At 41.7% G+C, this 18,986-nt stretch overlaps 1 protein-coding gene across 1 annotated transcript; it reads right to left on the bottom strand.

Annotated features, from left to right (window-relative positions):
• Positions 1–15,941: 15,941 nt before the first annotated feature.
• LOC105524125 (60S ribosomal protein L27a-like) lies at positions 15,942–16,355 on the bottom strand. Its single transcript, XM_011959245.1, has one exon. The coding sequence runs from the start codon at positions 16,353–16,355 to the stop codon at positions 15,942–15,944; it is 414 nt and encodes a 137-aa protein (XP_011814635.1).
• Positions 16,356–18,986: the final 2,631 nt, after the last annotated feature.

The raw sequence follows: 18,986 nt of genomic DNA, 5'->3' as shown, positions 1-18,986 counted from the left end.
ACCTTAGGAGAGGTTTGGGTGCAGACTCAGGAAGCTTTCTCAAGCCACATTTGCCTGAGCAGTTCATTCTTCTGAGAATTTATCCAATTGTTTCATGAAACAAATAAAGTCTCATGGAGAATTAGTCTCAGTCCAGTGAAGAGAGAATATTTGACTGTCTTCACATAATGTATTTTTACATGACTAAATTAAAAAGCAGGTCGTTTGTCTTTACTAGGTGAAGATAAGAACTACTTTCCCCTTTTCCTGACACCTCTAAAGTTAATCTTAGGACTTGAAATGTTGGTGTAAAAATAATTGCTTTTTCCTCTACTGTAAAGTTAACACCTAAGTGCCTAGAGACTCTGCCAGTGACCCAAACTTAAACTTCAACCATTTGCACAGAATGATCCTTCCCTGGCCAAAGAAAATGCCTCCTTGCATCTAGAAGTTAGGCTTGCAGGTTTTGAACTACTCCATCAATCTATATGAAACTTCACACTTCTCGGCCATAACTGCTAGGAAGAATGCTAGAAACAACTGGATCTTTATTTTCTCCAATCACCTCTGAGTGAACCAGGCAGAATAAATAAAGCAATGGACCCTTAGATGTGCTCTACTGAGTTGACCTTTAAAGTTAGTGGAGTAGAATTCACTTGAATTCTATGTCCACTTGCTCTTTTATTTTATTTTATTTTATTTTAATTTTTTTGAGACGGAGTCTCTCTCTGTTGCCCAGGCTGGAGTGCAGTGGCACAATCTCGGCTCACTGCAAGTTCCGCCTCCCAGGTTTACACCATTCTCCTGCCTCAGCCTCCTGAGTAGCTGGGACTACAGGTGCCCGCCACCACACCCGGCTAATTTTTTTGTATTTTTAGTAGAGACGGGGTTTCACCGTGTTAGCCAGGATGGTCTCGATCTCCTGAGCTCATGATCCGCCCACCTCGGCCTCCCAAAGTGCTGGGATTACAGGCGTGAGCCACCACGCCCGGCCTGCTCTTTCAACTTTAGTTAAAAGCAAATAACAGAAAATTGAAATACAGAGGCTTAAACATTAGAAGTTTAATTGGTGATTTCTTTTTGGCCTGATATTTTAGAACTTCAAAGATCTCCCTGAAGGTGAGAAATAACTTCTAAAGGGTGTTAGAATGTTATCCCTAGCCCTCAAGACACAGAAACCCTTATCAAATATAGAAAGGTTGGAAAGCAGCCAATTGTCAGAAAAACCTGGGTGGACTGTACCCAGGGCAAAAAGACCCAATGGGAGAGATAAGCTGGTCTTACTTTCTGAAGAGGACCCGATTGGTTGCCTTGGTTACAGAACTCTAGTATCCTGTATCCCCCATCCCCTCCTTCTCTAGTTCTTTTGGGATGGCAATATGTCAGTGTTAAATCACACTTACACAGAAACCAATCATGAAAACACTGTTTCCTGTTTTCCCAGACTTCCTTGCAGATAAGGATGGCCAGGTAACCTCCTTGTGGCCAATGAGCTACATAAGTAAGTTTGTTGGGTAACATTTTGGAAAATATTTTGCATTTATAATGACGTGGACAAGCATGATTAGCATTAAATCTGCATTAAATGTAAATATAATGCTTAGTGGTAGAGCAGCCATTTTGGGATTATTAGGCCCTAAGCATGAGGGAAATTTTCAAGAGAAGGATTAAGATGCTAGCCCACTCAGGGACTTCTTTTCTGGCCAAAATGAGACTAGATTTATCCTTCTGCTTGAAGTGAACATAAAAGATGACAGAATATATGAAATGACGGATTTTTTAAGACACTGGGACATCAGACAAGAAGAATAGAGATACAAAAGGGTTGGGATGTCGGGGTGGGGAAGGTGAGCCCTATGATTGCCCTGGATTACCGCCTTGAAAGAGTTTTCAGGCTGTGGAGGAGGAGGCGCAATCCAGGCAGAGGCCAGCAGACTGAGTTGAGATGACAGAGCCAAGCCACTGAGAACAACACCGCTAAATCTTGCAGGCCAGAGTACCACAGAAGAGACTGCTGTGCATGGCCAGCAATCCAGAGATCTGCAGAGAGCCCTCCTTGAACTTCAGCCAAGTACTGATCACCACATACATGTGAGGAAACCACCTAAGACCAGGAAGGGAACCACCCAAATGGATTATGGGATGTTGCCTGACCATAATGGAATTAAAATAAAAATTAATAACAGAAAGATCTCTGAAAAATCTCCAAATATTTGGAAACTAAATAACTATGATCAAAGAAATCAAAAGGAAAATTACAGAGTGATTTGAACTTAAAAAAGAGGAAGAAGGAAAAAACATAATACATTTTATGAAATGTCACTTTAACAGTGCTTAAGGGGAAAACCATAGTACTAAACATCTGTATTAGCAAAGAAGAAAAATCTTAAAATCAATGATCTCAAATCAATGGTCTCAACATCCATCTTAAAACAAAACAAAACAACAACAAAAGGCTGGGCATGGTGGCTCACACATGTAATCCCAGCACTTTTGGAGGCCAAGATGGGTACATTGCTTGAGGCCAGGAGTTCAAGATGAGCCTGGCCAACTTGGCAAAACTGCATCTCTAGTAAAAATACAAAAATTAGCCAGGCGTGGTGGCGTGCACCTGTAATCCCAGCTACTCTGGAGGCTGAGGCAGGAGAATTGTTTGAACCCAGGAGGTGGAGGTTGCAGTGAGCCGAGACCATGCCACTGCACTCCAGCCTGGGTGACAGAGCAAGACTCTGTCTCAAAAACAAAACAAAACACAAAAAAAGCCAATAAAACCCAAAATCAGCAAAAGAAAGGAAATAATAAAGATCAGATTAGTGAAATAAACCAAAATATTTTACCCCAAAATAGACTTCTTCAACATATTTTGAAATGGCTGGTCTGAAGGCCTGCAAACAGAAGCAGCCCTGCGGAGCTATCTTTTGTAGGCAGGAGAGGTGATTTGCATTTGTAGAGGAAGTAAATGACAGATGCAAACAGGCTTTCTCTGAAGGCCCCTTGTCCAGATCTAGGAAATATTAATGAGAGTCTGAAACCTTTAAAGGTCTGATGGGAACATTTCCCACTGGCTACCATCTATTCGTTCTGAGGGCTGCTATCTCTCAGGTTTCATCTGCCTAGCAAGACTGCCCTTGCTAGCCAGGGCTTTCCTTTTCTCTCTCCTATAACCTGACTAGCCACCATAACCTGTTTTGCCATGCTTTAAGCCCCAATTCTTTTTGCAATCTCAAGATGGTATAAAAGTGCCAACCATCTGGCCATTTGAGTTCTTATATTTGTATGACTACTGTGTACGTTAATAAATTTGTATGCCTTTTCTCCAATTAATGTGCCTTTTGTCAGTTGATTTTCAGTGAACTTTCAGAGGATGAAGGGGGAGTTTTCCCTTGGCCCCTACAATATAAGTCAATAAAGTAGAAAACAGAAGAAAAATAGAGAAGATGAATGAAATAAAAAAACAGCTTTTTGGAAGATCAATATAACTGAAAAATCTTATCAGGAAAAAACAAAAAAAAAGAGGCTGGGCATAGTGGCTCATGCCTGTAGCCCAGCAGTTTGGGAGGCCGAGGTGGGCAGATTGCTTGAGCCCGGGAGTTCCAGACCAGCCTAGGCAACGTGGCAAAACCCCATCTCTACAAAAAATACAAAAAATTAGCCAGGCCTGGTGGCAAGTGCCTGTAGTCCCAGCTGCTCAGGAGGCTGAGAGGTAGGAGGATCTCTTGAGCCCAGGAGGTCAAGGTTGCAGTGAGTCGTGATCATGCCACTGCACTCCATCCTGGGTGACAGAGTGAGACCCTGTCTCAAAAACAAACAACAACAACAACAAAAAGAAGCTGGGTGCAGTGGCTCACACCTGTAATCCCAGCACTTTGGAAGGCCAAGGGGGGCAGATCATCTGAGATCAGGAGTATGAGACCAGCCTGGCCAACATACTGAAACCCCATGACTACTAAAAATACAAAAATTAGCTGGGTGTGGTGGTGTGTACCTGTAATCTCAGCTACTGGGGAGGCTGAGGCAGGAGAATCACTTGAACCCGGGAGGCAGAGCTTGCAGTGAGCCTAGATCACACCAGTGCACTCCAGTCTGGGTGACAGAGCAAGACTCCATCTTAAAAAAAAGAAAGAAGGAAGAAGGAAAGGAGGAAGGGAGGAAGGAAGGAAGGAAAGAAGGAAGGAAGGAAGGAGATATAAATTGCCAGTGTCAGAAATTATACAGGTGATATCATTTCTACATGATTCTACATGTAGATTCTACAAATTTTAAAAGGATACAGATTCTAGAAATATTAAAAGGATAATGGAATATCATGAATAATTGTATGCCAATAAATGAAAAGGAAAAAAAGACCCTGAATTACACAAATTGCCAAAGTTTACTCAGAAAGACATAGACAACCTGTATAGCCCTATATGGATTAAATCGAATTTGTCATTAAACATGTTCCAATAAATAAAACTCAAGTTCCAGATGGCTTCACTCATAAATTCTACCAAACATTTAAGGAAGAAACAATACTAATACCATACAATCTCTTCCTAAGAAATTGAAAATGAGGAAGATACTTCCCAACTCATTCTACGAGGCCACTATTACTCATATGAAAACTAAACCAAAATATTAAAAGAAATCTATAGCCTAATGTGCCATATTAATATAGATGCCAAAATTCTAAATGGATAATAGGAATACAAAGTTGGTTTAACATTGAAAAATCTATCAATGTATTTCTCCATATAAACAAACAAACAAAAAAAACAACTCCATATGATCATCTCAATAGATGCAGAAAAAGCATTTAACAAATTCAGCATTAATCCTGATACTAACTATTAGCAAACTGGAAATAGGAAAACTCTTCTATAACCTGATAAAAGGCGGTTACCAAAATGTAGTTAACAATATACCTAATGATGAAAGACTGAATGATTTCCTTCTAAGATCAGGAACAAGACAAGGATGACTGCTCTCAACACTTCTACTCAATATCGTCCTTAAGGTGCTACTTAGGGCAATCAGGGAAGAGAAAGAAATACAAAGCATCCAGATTGGCAAGAAAGAAGTATAACTGTCTATCATAGACAGGATAAACTGCAGAAAATCCAGTGGAATCTACAAAAAAGCTACTGTAATGAATAAGTTAGTTTGGCAATGTTGTAGGATGTTTATACAACATTAAAAAATCAATTGTATTTCTATTCACTAGCACAGAACTATCAGGTATTGACATTAAAAAATACAAATTACAATAGCATAAAATACATGAAATACCTAAGTATAAATCTAACAAAAAATCTTTAATGTCTGTATGTTGCAAACATTATTGAAAGAAAATTTAAAAACGTAAATGAACAGGTAAAATGTTTTCATGAATCTAAAAACTTAATATTGTTACAGTGTCATTCCTCCCCAGTCTATAGACTTGACACAATCCAAACCAAAATCCCAAGAGGCTTTTTGTGTGTGTGTGTGTGGAAATTGACAAGCTAATTAAAAAATTCATACTGTAATGCAAAGGACCAAGAATAGCTAGACATCTTTAGGAAAAAAATAATGTAGGGCTTACATTACTGGATTTCAAGACTTGTGATAAAACTACAATAACCAAGACAGAGTGATAATACTGACAAAGCTAGACAAATAAATAGAACAGAGAGACCAGAAATAAACTCACACATATATTGACAACTGATTTTTCACAAAATTGCAAAAGCAAAGCAATTCAGTGGAGAATGATAGTTTTCTAAATAAACTAGATGCTAGAATGATAGATTGTATATCCATGTAGAAAAAAAAAAATGAAATCTGGTCCATGGCATGCACGTCCGTGTGAAGAGACCACCAAACAGGCTTTGTGTGAGCAACATGGCTGTTTATTTCACCTGGGTGCAGGTGGGCTGAGTCTGAAAAGAGAGTCAGCGAAGGGAGATAAGGGTGGGGCCGTTTTATAGGATTTGGGTAGGTAAAGGAAAATTACAGTCAAAGGGGGGTTGTTCTCTGGCGGGCAGGAGTGGGGGGTCACAAGGTGCTCAGTGGGGGAGGCTTTTGAGCCAGGATGAGCCAGGAAAAGGACTTTCACAAGATAATGTCATTGCTTAAGACAAGGACCGGCCATTTTCACTTCTTTTGTGGTGAAATGTTATCAGTTAAGGCGGGGCAGGGCATTTTCATTTCTTTTGTGATTCTTCAGTTACTTCAGGCCATCTGGGCCTATATGTGCAAGTCACAGGGGATGTGATGGTTTGGCTTGGGCTCAGAGGCCTGACAGTCCATACCTCACACTATCTATGAAATTTACTTCAAAATGGATCATAGATATAAATGTAAAATCTAAAACTACAAAATTCTAGAAGATATAGAAAACATTTGTAACTCCGGGTCACAAAGATTTCTTAGATATACCTCTAAAAGCATGATGCATAAAAGAAATAATTGATACACTGAATTTTATCGAAATTAAAAGCTATGTTTTTGAAGGACACAGTCAAGAGAATGAATAGATAAGCCTCGTACTGGGAGATAATATTTGCAAGTCACACATCTATTAAAAATAATATGTAACTCTCAAAACCTGATAATAGGAAAACAAACAACTCAATAAAGAAGTGGGCAAAATTTTGGACATCACCTTACCAAGAAAATGTACTGAAATAAGCACATACAGAGAATCTCAATATCATTAGGAAATGCAAATTAAAAGCACAATGCACTGGGCACAGTGGCTTATGCCTGTAATCCCAGCACTTTGGGAGGCAGAGGTGGGCAGATCACATGAGGTTAGCAGTTCAAGGCCAGCCTGGCCAACATGGTGAAACCCTGTCTCTACTAGAAATACAAAAATTAGCCAGGTATGATGGTGTATGCATGTAGTCCCAGCTACTTGGGAGGCTGAGACAGGAGAATTGCTTGAACCTGGGAGTCGTAAGTTGCGGTGAGCAGAGATCACACCACTGCAGCCTGGGCGACAGAGCAAGACTCCGTCTCAAAAAAACCCAAAACCAAAACAACAAAAACAAACAAATAAACAAAAATCCACGACGAGATACAGTATATAACTTTTAGAATGGCTAAAAGCTTTCTTTTCTAACCACCATACCAAGTGCTGGCAAGGATGTACAAGAACTAGAACTCTCATACACTGCTGGTAGGAAAGTAACATGGTAGAATCACACTGAAAACATTTGGGGTTTTATTAAAACAAATTCAATATTTATTTATCATACGACCCAGGCATCCTACTCCTAGATGTTTACCCAAGAGGAAAGAAAATGTAGTTCATACATAGCATTTTTTTGTTTTTGTTTATTTGGAGACAAAGTCTTGCTCTGTCACTCAGGCTGGAATGACTGGCATGATCTCGGCTCACTGCAACCTCTGCCTCCCAGGGTCAAGCTATTCTCCTACCTCAGCCTGCTGAGTAGCTAGGACTACAGGTGCCTGCAACCACGCCCAGCTAATATTTGTATTTTTTAGTACAGATAGGGTTTCGTCATGTTGGCCAGATTGGTCTCAAACTCCTGACCTCAAGTGATCCACCCACCTTGGATCCTGGACCAAAGGGCTGAGATTACAGGCATGAACCACTGTGCATGGCCATACATAGACTTTTACACAAATGTTCTTAGTAACTTTATTTATAATAAAAACTGGAAACAACCTAAATGACCTTCAATTAGTGGGCAACATTTGTGGATAAACAAAACATAATATATCCATAAATGAAATACTCTTTGGTAATAAAAAGAAACTATAGATACACACTACAACATGGATCAATCTAAAAATAATTATGCTGAGTGAAAGAAGCCAGACAGACAAGAATACATACTACTCTACAGAAAATTCTAGAAAATTCGAATCAGGCTACAGTGACAGAAAGCAGGTCCATGGTCACCTGAGGAGTACAGGAAGAGATAGGAGGGAGAGATTATAAAGGGGAAGCAAGAAAGTTTTGGGGGTGATGGACATGTTCACTATCTTGATTGTTGGGTTGGTTTTATGGGCATATAAAAATGTCAAGTTATCAAATCACACACTTTATATGGCATTTATTCCATATCAAGTATACCTCTTTAAAGCTATTTTTAAAAGAAGAAAAAGAAGATGCTATCCCTGACATCGTTGAGCCCCTTAACCAATGGACTTCCTATCTCTGAATCTTTTGATTATGAAAAAAAGTAAATGAAGCCATAGTGAGTCAGTTTTTTTGTTACTTGCAGCTGGAAGCATGACTTGCCACTACATCTATACAACACCTTGGCTTATGTAATAAAAGTCACAGAATATTCAAACTTGAAGAGATCTTGGGGATCAGCCATTCAAAGCCTATCCTGCCTGCCCCACTCCACCGCCGTTCCCCCGACCTTTTCTTTACAGAAAAGGAAACAGAAATTCGGAAGCATGGAGGGACTTGCCCAGACTGACACAGCAGATCTATTAGGAGCTGCAGGATAAGAGCTGCAGTGTCCCAATGTCCTGACTCCGAAAGCTGGGCTCTTTCCAGTGTGCCATATCGCAGTCTGCCTTTTCAATTTTTAATTTCTAAATTTGACTTCCTTAAAACAGCAAAGAGAAAAAATACAGAGTGGAATTTAATGCTCACAAGTAGAATTACCTAGAGGAATTGTTGTTTTATAAATGAGGCAACAGAGCCTTGGGGTGTAGATGAGAAAGGGATATTTTCTTTTAGTCACAAAGCCAACATTAAACACTGGCCTCTTGGGACACTACCTGCCCGAATGCTTCTCAAATATATGACTTATTTCTAGTAGTCAACACTCGCCTTTGTGAAACAAACACTCCTCTGTGTGTGCCTGGAATAGCAATCCTGGTGTTTCTAAGGCTGTTCACATTTTAAAAGTGAAGTGTGAAAATTCAGTCATTTTGTGTTGGTTGACATTTTTTAAATGGCATGTTTTTTATAACTGAAAACTAAATTTGGTTTAGGTTAGGCTTACACATGAAGAGCTGAAAGGTTGTTTTATTCCTTAAACGTTCCCATCTTTGAGCAGAGGCCAAACAATGAAAATTCTAGCTGGGATAGAATAAGAATGTTATTATCACCAAGTCATGGGTAACTGAAACCTTCCTGGTTCTACGTGCCATTAATATTCTATGTGCCAAACAAAAGTTAGGAACTGCTAAAGAAAAGATTATTCAATCCTTGTTATTAAAGCACAGTAAGGAAGACTTTACTGAGGTCCTGGCTATAGGTATAGTGACCACTGCAATGAGGTTTTGGAGTCGGGGAGAAAGATTGAGTGCAATTCTGAATACAGCATGAGCAAGCGGAAATTTATAGCCAAGGAGGAGGGTGGGGACCAGTGCATGGAAAACTACTAAGAAGGAACATCAGGCATAAGGAGGATTCTGACTAGACAGGCCTAACAGGATTCTTGCTGAAGACAGGCCAGGGTGATCAGACCTCACCTGGGGGATGGTGGAGGATGAGGAACCTGATCAGATATCAAGGGTGGATGTTGGCGGGGATTCTTGTGAAACTGACTTAGCTTGGCTTTTTGCTAAAACTGGATTTTCCAAGGAAGTGCACTGATAGGTTCTAAAAGGTTTAGGAGCCTAACATTTCTTCAAGCAAAGAATCTTTGTCAGAACACAGCACTGACCTAAAGAAAGAAATTAAGGAAAATTAATATAGGTAGATGTAAAGGTAAACTGAGGCTGGAGCCGAACCAGGAACAAAGACGCAAGGCAAATGGCAGTGAGAATAGCCTTTATTAGGACTCGCGGGCGAGGTTCCTCGGTCCAAAGGTGCCAAAAACGTCGCGCTGAGGGAGGAGGGTAGGGACCTTTTATAGCTTGAGTGATGGGGAAGTTGGTTGTGCAAAACAAGTCCTGGGGGGTCTTGAAACTGCAATGTCACGAGGAAGGGGTCTTTGGAAACTGTTTAACTGAAATTGCTGTTTACGAACTTGTGAAATGCAGGTGAGCTGCGGGTCATGGGGGAGTGTGGTTGCCCAATCAGAACTCTGACGCATGTAAGTCTGCCGGTGTCTACAAGGGTGAAGGAAGTCTTTAACAAAAGGCCTGCTACGTCGGGTAACGCCGCCATGTTGGGTCTAGATTCTTGCCTAACAGTAGAGAGTTTATTTGGGCCAAGGGTGGGGATTGCAGACTGAGAAACTCTTCCAAGTTGCTTTGGGGGAGTGCTCCAGAGAACAAAGGGCAGGCATGAGTTTTTAAAGAAAAAAGGACAAATCAGGAGAGGATGTGATTACAAACGTTGTTTTTCAGAATTTTCATTGGTTCCCGGAAATAACATTCATTAGTATTGGCTATATACATTGTTAAACTATAGGGTATGAGTTATGGTGTTCCGAGTATGGCATTGCTGGGTGGCGACACTCAGTTTAGAGTCCATACGGCAGGCGGTTTCAAGAGACGATTATTCAGCTCGAGGTGGGGAAGTGGCGCATGACTGATGCCTCATTCCTATGCTTTGCTGGGCCTGAGGATTTTAAAGGGACTACATTACTCAGGTGTTTCCTGTCTTTCTCAGTCTCTCACCTGTGTGGTTATTTCACTTTGCTTTCCTAGAGCATAGCACCAACACACATACCTTACTATCCTTCCTTTATAAGAAAGGTGACTCCAAATCTGAGCTCACAGGGGACGTTGGAAAGTCAAAGTGACTTGGGGAAAAGTTATTGAAATGACTACATTTTTGACAAATATGAACGAATAATGAGGAAAGATGAAAGGAATTGAAATCACTCAGCCTCAGACAAGAAGATATTCAATCTCCACCTGATATTATTTTCAAGACTTCCTGTCCAAATTCTGCTGAAATTGTTCACAACATTAATTACATGGTAAGAAAGACGCGATATCCATTCCAGCTTCTTCTTCACAAAGCAGAAACAGTTTTGTTTAGGAGTGGCACAACCTGACAAAAATCCTCTCCCTGGCCAAACTCTAGCCAGGCCCCTCTGAGCCCTCTTCTTGGTTAGTCCTCAGCCTTGGCCTATAAGAATGACAGACTCTTGGCACAAATGATTTCCACCTTTACCCTCCATATATATGCATATATATATATATCTATAAAATATATTTGAGACAGGGTCTCACTCTGTCATCTAGGCTGGAATACAGATGCTCAATTTCAGCTCACTGCAACCTCTGCTTCCCAGGCTCAAGTGGTCCTCCAGCCTCAGCCTCCTGAGAAGCTGGGAATACAGGCTTGAGCTACTAACACCCAGCTAATTTTTATATTTTTTCGAGAGATAGGGTTTCACCATGTTGCCCAGGTTGGTCTCAAACTCCTGAGCTCAAAGCAATCTGTCCACTTCAGCCTCCCAAAGTGCTGGGATTACAGGTGTAAACCACTGCCCCTGGAAAACTCACTCACACACACACACTCTGTCTCTCTCTCTATATATATACACACACATACATATATTTATAGGGACTATAATATAGGTAGAAAGTTATATATATATAAATAATATGTATAATATATGTAAATATAAATAATTATATATAAATATATATGTATATATATAAAATATTTATTTTTTAGAGTCTTGCTCTGCCACCCAGGCTGGAGTGCAGTGGAGTGATCTCGGCTCACTACAAGCTCCGCCTCCTGGGTTCACGCCATTCTCCCACCTCAGTTTCCCAAGTAGCTGGGATTACAGGCGCCCACCACCATGCCTGGCTAATTTTGTTTTTGTATTTTAGTAGAGATGGGGTTTCACTGTGTTAGCCAGGATAGTCTTGATCTCCTGGCTTCTGGATCACGATGGTCTTGTGATCCGCCGGCCTTGGCCTCTCAAAGTGCTGGGATTACAGGCGTGAGCCACCGTGCCCAGCCCATGTATTTTTTAAAAATCTTTGACTGCAAGATGTATTTTTATGTTTAATGCATAGTAGGTGCATATACTTATGCACTTACCTTGGTGCATATATTATGGAGTACATGAGATATTTTGATACAGGCATATAATGCATAATAATCCCATTATGGAGAATGGAACATACCCTCCATATTAAAAGACTTGACCAGACACTAGGGTCGTTTCGAACAGCTCCAGGCTGCATCCCTAGGGTGACCCTAGGCCCCCTTAAAGTACCTGCCTGAGAAAAGAAAAGGCTTCGAGGAGACTTCACTATTTGTTTTTAGCCAACCCCTGAGGATAAGCCCCACCACTTTCAGAGCATTTACTATAAAGGGCTTACAATTGAGGATCCTCTCGCTGCCCCCTTGAGATGTCTAGGTATCACCGACAACTCAGGGGTGTCTTCCTCAAGCATGTGAAGGTAATCCCTTTACAATGATAATCATCAGGAAGGAAGGGGCCTCTGTCTCCCAGCCTGTGTGGAATCCTAACTGTGATAAATGCCGGGTGGCAGATGCAGCTGCCTCATGGGCATTTACAGTGACCAACCCTTGTAATTTTTCACCCTAATTCTACTGAGCCCCACTCAGCCCCTCCCTGCTGCCTCACTCTCCCTTTATTTTTTATCAAGACAGGGTCTCGTTTTGTTGCCCACAGCCATGTGCCATCGCACCTGGATAATTTTTTTTTTTTTTTTTTTTTTGACAAGGTCTCAACTCCTCCTGCCTGCACCTCCCAAAGTGCTGGGATTACAGGTGTGAACCACAGCACCAGGCCCATTCTCCCTTTAAAACACTCACTCACTTCTGGGCAAATAAGAGTTGAGTTCAGTTCACACTGGACCCTCTTCCCTACTACAATTGTAATAGTATCCTTACCACTTTAGTGTCCAGCTTTATTTACCTTGGATGGTGCTGAGTAAAATTACTCCCCCACCCCATTCCCTGCAGCAAAGGGTGGCCAGGGGACACTCACCTGACCACTGAGACATACGCTGAGTTTCTGGGAAGACATTTTCTCTTGCCCTCCTGCACTCCTCCCTCACACCTTCTTTTCTGATGGCGCAGGGACAGGAAGCCTAGAAACGTAGCAGCCATCTGGAAATACGAGGTCACAAGCATGAGGAAGACATAGCAGGTAGCCGACTGCCTCCTGAAATTCTGCTAAGATGCTTCTCAGGCAATTCAGTCACAACATGCCCCAAAAGGAACTCTAGGTCTTTCCATTTCTACCTTTGGAATTTCCCATTTTGATAAATAGCATCGCCACCCATGTGTTGCTATTGTCAGAAACTTGGTGGATACCACTGACTGACTCTTCTCACTCCCAGTCTCCACAATTCTGCCTACCAAATATCTCCTCGCAGGTTCCTTGCATTCATTTTTTTTTTTTTATTGTGGCACAGGGGGAAGGGGCGGCAGGCGCCATGTCCGGCCGCGAAGGTGGCAAGAAGAAGCCACTGAAACAGCCTAAGAAGCAGGCCAAGGAGATGGATGAGGAAGATAAGGCTTTCAAGCAGAAACAAAAAGAGGAGCAGAAGAAACTCGAGGAGTTAAAAGCAAAGGCCATGGGGAAGGGGCCCTTGGCCATAGGTGGAATTAAGAAATCTGGCAAAAAGTAAGCTGTTTCTTGTGCCTGAGGAGATGGTGACCCTTTATTTCATCCTTATTTAAACGTCTATATTCCCTGCCATAACATCTTTTGCCACCTAAAGCTGGAATCAAGTGTTGTCTTGGAGCTGTTGTACATTTAAGAATAAACTTTTATAAAAAAAAAAAAATCTTAAAAAGAAATTGTGGCACAGTACACATACAATTTACCATTTTAACCATCTTATTAAGTTCTTTTTTTTTTCTTGAGACAGGGTCTTGCTCTGTCACTCAGGGTGGAGTGCAGTGGCACAATCTCGGCTCACTGCAACCTCTGCCTCCCGAGTTCAAGTGACTCTCCTGCCTCAGCCTCTCAATCTTTTTAATTTTTATTTTCTTTTATTTTTTGTAGAGATGGGATTACAGGCGTGAGCTGCCACACTTGGTCATTTTAACCATTTTGAAGTATACAGTTCAGTGGGGTTTAACACATTCACAATGTCATGCAAACATCACCATTATCTAGTTCTAGAATCTTTTCATCACCCCAAAAGAAAGTCCCATATTCATTAAGCAGCACTTCCTATTCCTCCCTTCCTCCAGCTCAAGGCACTAATTTGCTTTGTGTCTCTAGATTTGCCTATTCTGGATATTTCATAAAAATGAAACCATACAATATGTGGCATTTGTGTCTAACTTCTTTCATTCAGGATGTTTGCAAGGTTCATCCATGTTGTAGCATGTATCAGTACTATTCTTTTTGTGGCCAAATAATATTCCATTGTATGGATATGACACATTTTGCTTATGCATTCATCAGTTGAGGGACATTTGGGTTGTTTCTATCTTTTAGCTATTGTGAATAATGTTGCTATGAGCATTTGTGTATATGTTTTTGTTTGACCATCTCTTTTAAATTTTCAGGGTTGTATACTTGAGAGGAATTGCTAGGTCATATGGTAATCTGTGTTTAACTTATTGAAGAACAATCAACAATTTTCCACAGCAGCTACATAATTTTACATTTCCACCATCAATATATGAGGGTTCCAATTTTTCTGCATCCTCACTACACTTATTATTTTCTGGTATTGTTTTTAATTATAGTCACCCTAGTGGGCATGAAGTGGTATCTCACTGTGGTTCTAAGTTATATTTCCCTCCTGACCCATGATGTTGAGCGTCTTATCATGTGCTTTTTGGCCACTGTATACACTTTTTCTTTGGAGAAAAGTCTATTCAAGCCCTTTGTCCATTTTTATTTATTTTTAGTTTTTTGAGACAGGGCTCTGTCACCCAGGTTGGAGTGTAGTGGTATGAACATAGCTCACTGCAGCCTCAACCTCTTGGGCTCAAGTGATCCTCCCACCTCAGCCTCCCAAGTCGGTAGGGCTACAAGTGAATGCCACCATGCACAGCTAATTTTTAAATTTTTTGTAGAGATAGGGTCTAACTCTGTTGCCCAGGCCTGTCTTGAACTTCTGTCCTCAACAATCCTCCTGCCTCAGCCTCTCAAAATGCTGGGATTGCAGGTATGAGCCACTACACCCAGCTGCACATTTTACTTACTTTTTAAAAAAATGGCACCTCACTCTGTCACCTAGGCTGGAGTGCAGTGGCATGATCCTGGCTCACTGCAACCTCCACCTCCCAGGTTCAAGCAATTCTCCTCCCTAAGCCTCCCAAGTAGCTGTGATTACAGACGTATGCCACTATGCCTGGCTAATTTTTGTATTTTTAGTAGAGACAGCGTTTTACCATGTTGGCCAGGCTGGTCTTGAACTCCTGACCTCAAGTGATCCGCCCACCTCAGCCTCCCAAGGCTGAGGATTACAGTTGTGAACCACCACGTCCAGCCTCCACCTGCACATTTAAAATAGAATTGTTTGGTTTTTAGTTGTAAGCGTCCTTTATATATTCTGGATATTAGACCCTTATCAGATGTGTGATTTGGTGAATATTTTCTCTGTTCTGTGAACTGTCTTTTCAGTCTCTTGGTAGTATCCTTTGATGCTACAGGGGCCAAGGGAAAATTTCCCCTTTGTCCTCTGAAGGTCTGCTGAAAAATCACCTGAAAAAAGGCAGATTAATAGGGGAAAATGATATGCAAACTTATTAGCCTGCATGGGAAAAAACCATAGAATGATTGCCCAACCCCACAACGGGGCACAGATAGTTACATTTCTTCTTCTTAGTGGGGAAGGGAGACAAAGAATCGTGGATAATTTTAGCGGGGATAGTAACGGATTTTTAGGGGAATTCAATAGGCTTGAAGAACAAAGTCTGTTTGAAGGACAAAGTCTGCTGAACCCACAGAGCCAACAATGGTTTGTGACAAAAGTCTGTCCAGGTGTGTTAACAGATTTCAGTCTTTCTGCGATATGAGTTCAGTTAATGAAAACCCAAGGAAGGGACCAGAAGTAATTACTTTCTTCTTCTTTTTTTTAAAAAAGTAGTTAGCATTTAATGAACCTCCCTCCATGTGGCTTCAAGCCACCAGGACACAGGACCCCCGACTCCCTTAAATCTTCTCCTCAGCTCTTCTGCTGAAGAATTTGGCCTTCACGGTGACAGGCTGCTTTGCGAACTTTTCCTTTCCCAGAACTTTGCAGTAGCCCAAATGTACCACATCAATGATGGGAGCAGCCCCAGTCTTGTTTTTAGCAGCATTCACCCGTGTCTGCTCACTGACCAATGTCCACAGTTTGTCAAGGTTGACAGGTGGGCAGAAGCTCTGGTTCCTCTTTAAGTGGTAATGCCTCATACCAACTTTTCCAAAGTAGCCTGGCTGGTATTTGTCCAAGCTGAGCCTGTGGTGATGCAGACCACCAGCATTACCATGGCCTCTGGGGTGCTTCTGGTGCTTCCCTGTGCGGCCGTGGCCGTGGCTCACGTGGCCCCGAAGTTGCTGGGTCTTTCTCAGTCTGGATGGCATGTTGGCGGCCTGGATGAAAGAGCAATTGCTTTCTTCCTTGGTGAGTACAGGCTTTAGGCAGATTTGAGAACTTAGAGAACTTCATCCTGAGCTTAGGGAGAGACAAAGGATTGAGAGGCAGGAGGCAGGGGGAAGGTCAGAGAGACCTTGAGGCTTCTTGCTCAGTTCAGCAGGTCAAAGCGCCATACTTTGGGGTATTGGTTTTTGAGGCCCAACAATGTATAAAAGTTTTTCACTTTGTTGAAGTCCAATTCATCTTTTTCTTCTGGTGCTTGTGCTCTAAGTGTCTTACATCTACTTTTGAGTGTTTTATTCCATGCACAGAACACAAGGATATTTTAAATACCTAAATCTGATAATGACTCCCTTGCTTAACACCTTCAATAGTTTCCCACTGTATTTAAGATAAAGTTCAAAATCCTCGCTATGGACTACAAGGCTATGCATGATTTGGTCCCTGTCCTCCTTTTGGCCTCATTTTTCCATATTTTTGCTCACCTTTTTTGCCTTCAGTTTCTCAGGTATACCAGGCTCTCTTAAATCCCAGGAACTTCTCACTTGCCATGGTCCCTGCCTGGAATGGTCATCTTCCTCTCTTCTGTACTTCGCTAATTCTAATTCATTCATCATTTTAAGTGTCACCTCCACGGGAAAGCCTTCCTTAACCCTCTGCTCCAAACTTATTCCCAGCTTGCGAAAGGTGGAATTTTGCAAGCCGATTGTTAAACATTGCATTATACATTAAGTGGTATACATTTACAATTAAGTTATAATAAAAACAAATGCAATAAACACTCAAAACTTTTCATGTTCTAATTATTTTATTACATTCTACATTTGTGCTCCTGAGGTCACAATGGAAATAGAATGGAATGTGTGGTGGAAATAGAACGGAGTGGCCTGCTACTGTGTGTGCATCCTGTGCTAGCTAACCCTGCTGTGGTGGCAGGAGAGCTTGACATCAGCCATGGTGGGAGTATTTGAGCAAAGACTACAAATCAGGCTGGCTTAGTGAGGCTTTTTGGAAAGCAGGGGTTAACATTTACACTGTCAGTCAGATTTCCCATCACATGCAGACACGGCATCTTGAATTTGTCTACTGTGGTCCTTTCCATGGATGTAACCTTTCAATTTATTATTTGAAATAGTATATTTAATGTCCGTGTTTCTCACAAGAATGTGAACTCTGGGAGGGAGTGGGATGCACATTGTTCCCTATGGACACCTGTATCTCCAGCACCTAGCACAGTTCTTGGCACTCGATACATACTTAATCATTTGTTGACAGAATGTCAGTAAGACCCAAGAAGCAAAGTCCAGTGTTTTAAATATAGATGGGTCGATGGCAGGGATTCATCTTGGAAAGTATAAAATTTTCCATTTCACTCATTGGCTACCTTGAGGGTTTAAATATTGATGATCATTTGATTATATTCAAAGCTTACCAGGTTTAAACATTTCTTTGATGCCTTTTTAATTGGATGATAGCTAGTGATGGCCAAAGGTGACTTGACCTTGGCTACGTATTAGTTTCCTACGGCTGCCATAATAAAGTAAGCCACCCAAACTGGGTAGTTGAAGACAACAGGGACACATTGTCTCACAGCTCTGGAGGCTAAGAGTCTCAAAAATCAAGGTGTTCACAAGGCCATGCTCCCTCTGAGACTCTCCTGCCTCTTCCTAGCTTCTGGTGGTGGCCAGCAGTCCTTGGCATTCCTTGGCTTGCAGCCGCATCACTCCAGTCTCCACTTCCATCTTCACAGTGTCTCCTTCTCTTGTATTTTCTCAACATCTTCTTATAAAGACACCAGTCATATTGGATTAAAAGTTCAAGCCGGGCGCGGTGGCTCAAGCCTGTAATCCCAGCACTTTTGGAGGCTGAGACGGGCGGATCACGAGGTCAGGAGATCGAGACCATCCTGGACCCCGTCTCTACTAAAAAATACAAAAAACTAGTCGGGCGAGGTGGCGGACGCCTGTAGTCCCAGCTACTCAGGAGGCTGAGGCAGGAGAATGACGTGAACCCGGGAGGCAGAGCTTGCAGTGAGCTGAGATCCGGCCACTGCACTCCAGCCTGGGCCACAGAGCGAGACTCCGTCTCAAAAAAAAAAAAAAAAAAAAAGTTCACACTACTCCAGCAGGACCTCATCATAATTCATTACATCCAATTACCCTATTTCCAAATAAGGTCACATGCTGAGGTACTAGGGGTCAGGATTTCAAGATTGCTTTTTTGGGGGACATAATTCAACCCATAATACCCTGCAAGTGGCCTGTTTCATATAGTGCATGCCCGGTGCATTACAACCAGCCGGGCCAGGCAGGTTCCCGCTCGTCTGCACAGCTTCATGTAATTTGTCTATAAGGCTGTTTATTTCCTCTAGCTCCAGACCTTGCCTTAGTTATGAGTGGGGAGTATCTCAGAACCCCAAAATGACCTCAAGCCCAAATATAATCATTATATTTGTTTTGTTTGAAATAAAACAACCCACAAACCACAACTGCCAGGGATTGGAATCTGGCATAAAAGCACAAAGACATACTTTTAGACCCAGGCTGGGATACCTGAGAAGAGGGACAATATTTGGGCCAATTCTACATAAGCATTGAAATGCCAGAAGTGATCACTAC

This window comes from Colobus angolensis, unplaced genomic scaffold, assembly GCF_000951035.1.
Source record: "Colobus angolensis palliatus isolate OR3802 unplaced genomic scaffold, Cang.pa_1.0 Scaffold49, whole genome shotgun sequence".
NCBI lineage: Eukaryota > Metazoa > Chordata > Mammalia > Primates > Cercopithecidae > Colobus > Colobus angolensis.
The sequence above is the reverse complement of the archived record's forward strand: the minus strand, read 5'-3'. Positions and strand labels throughout refer to the sequence as shown.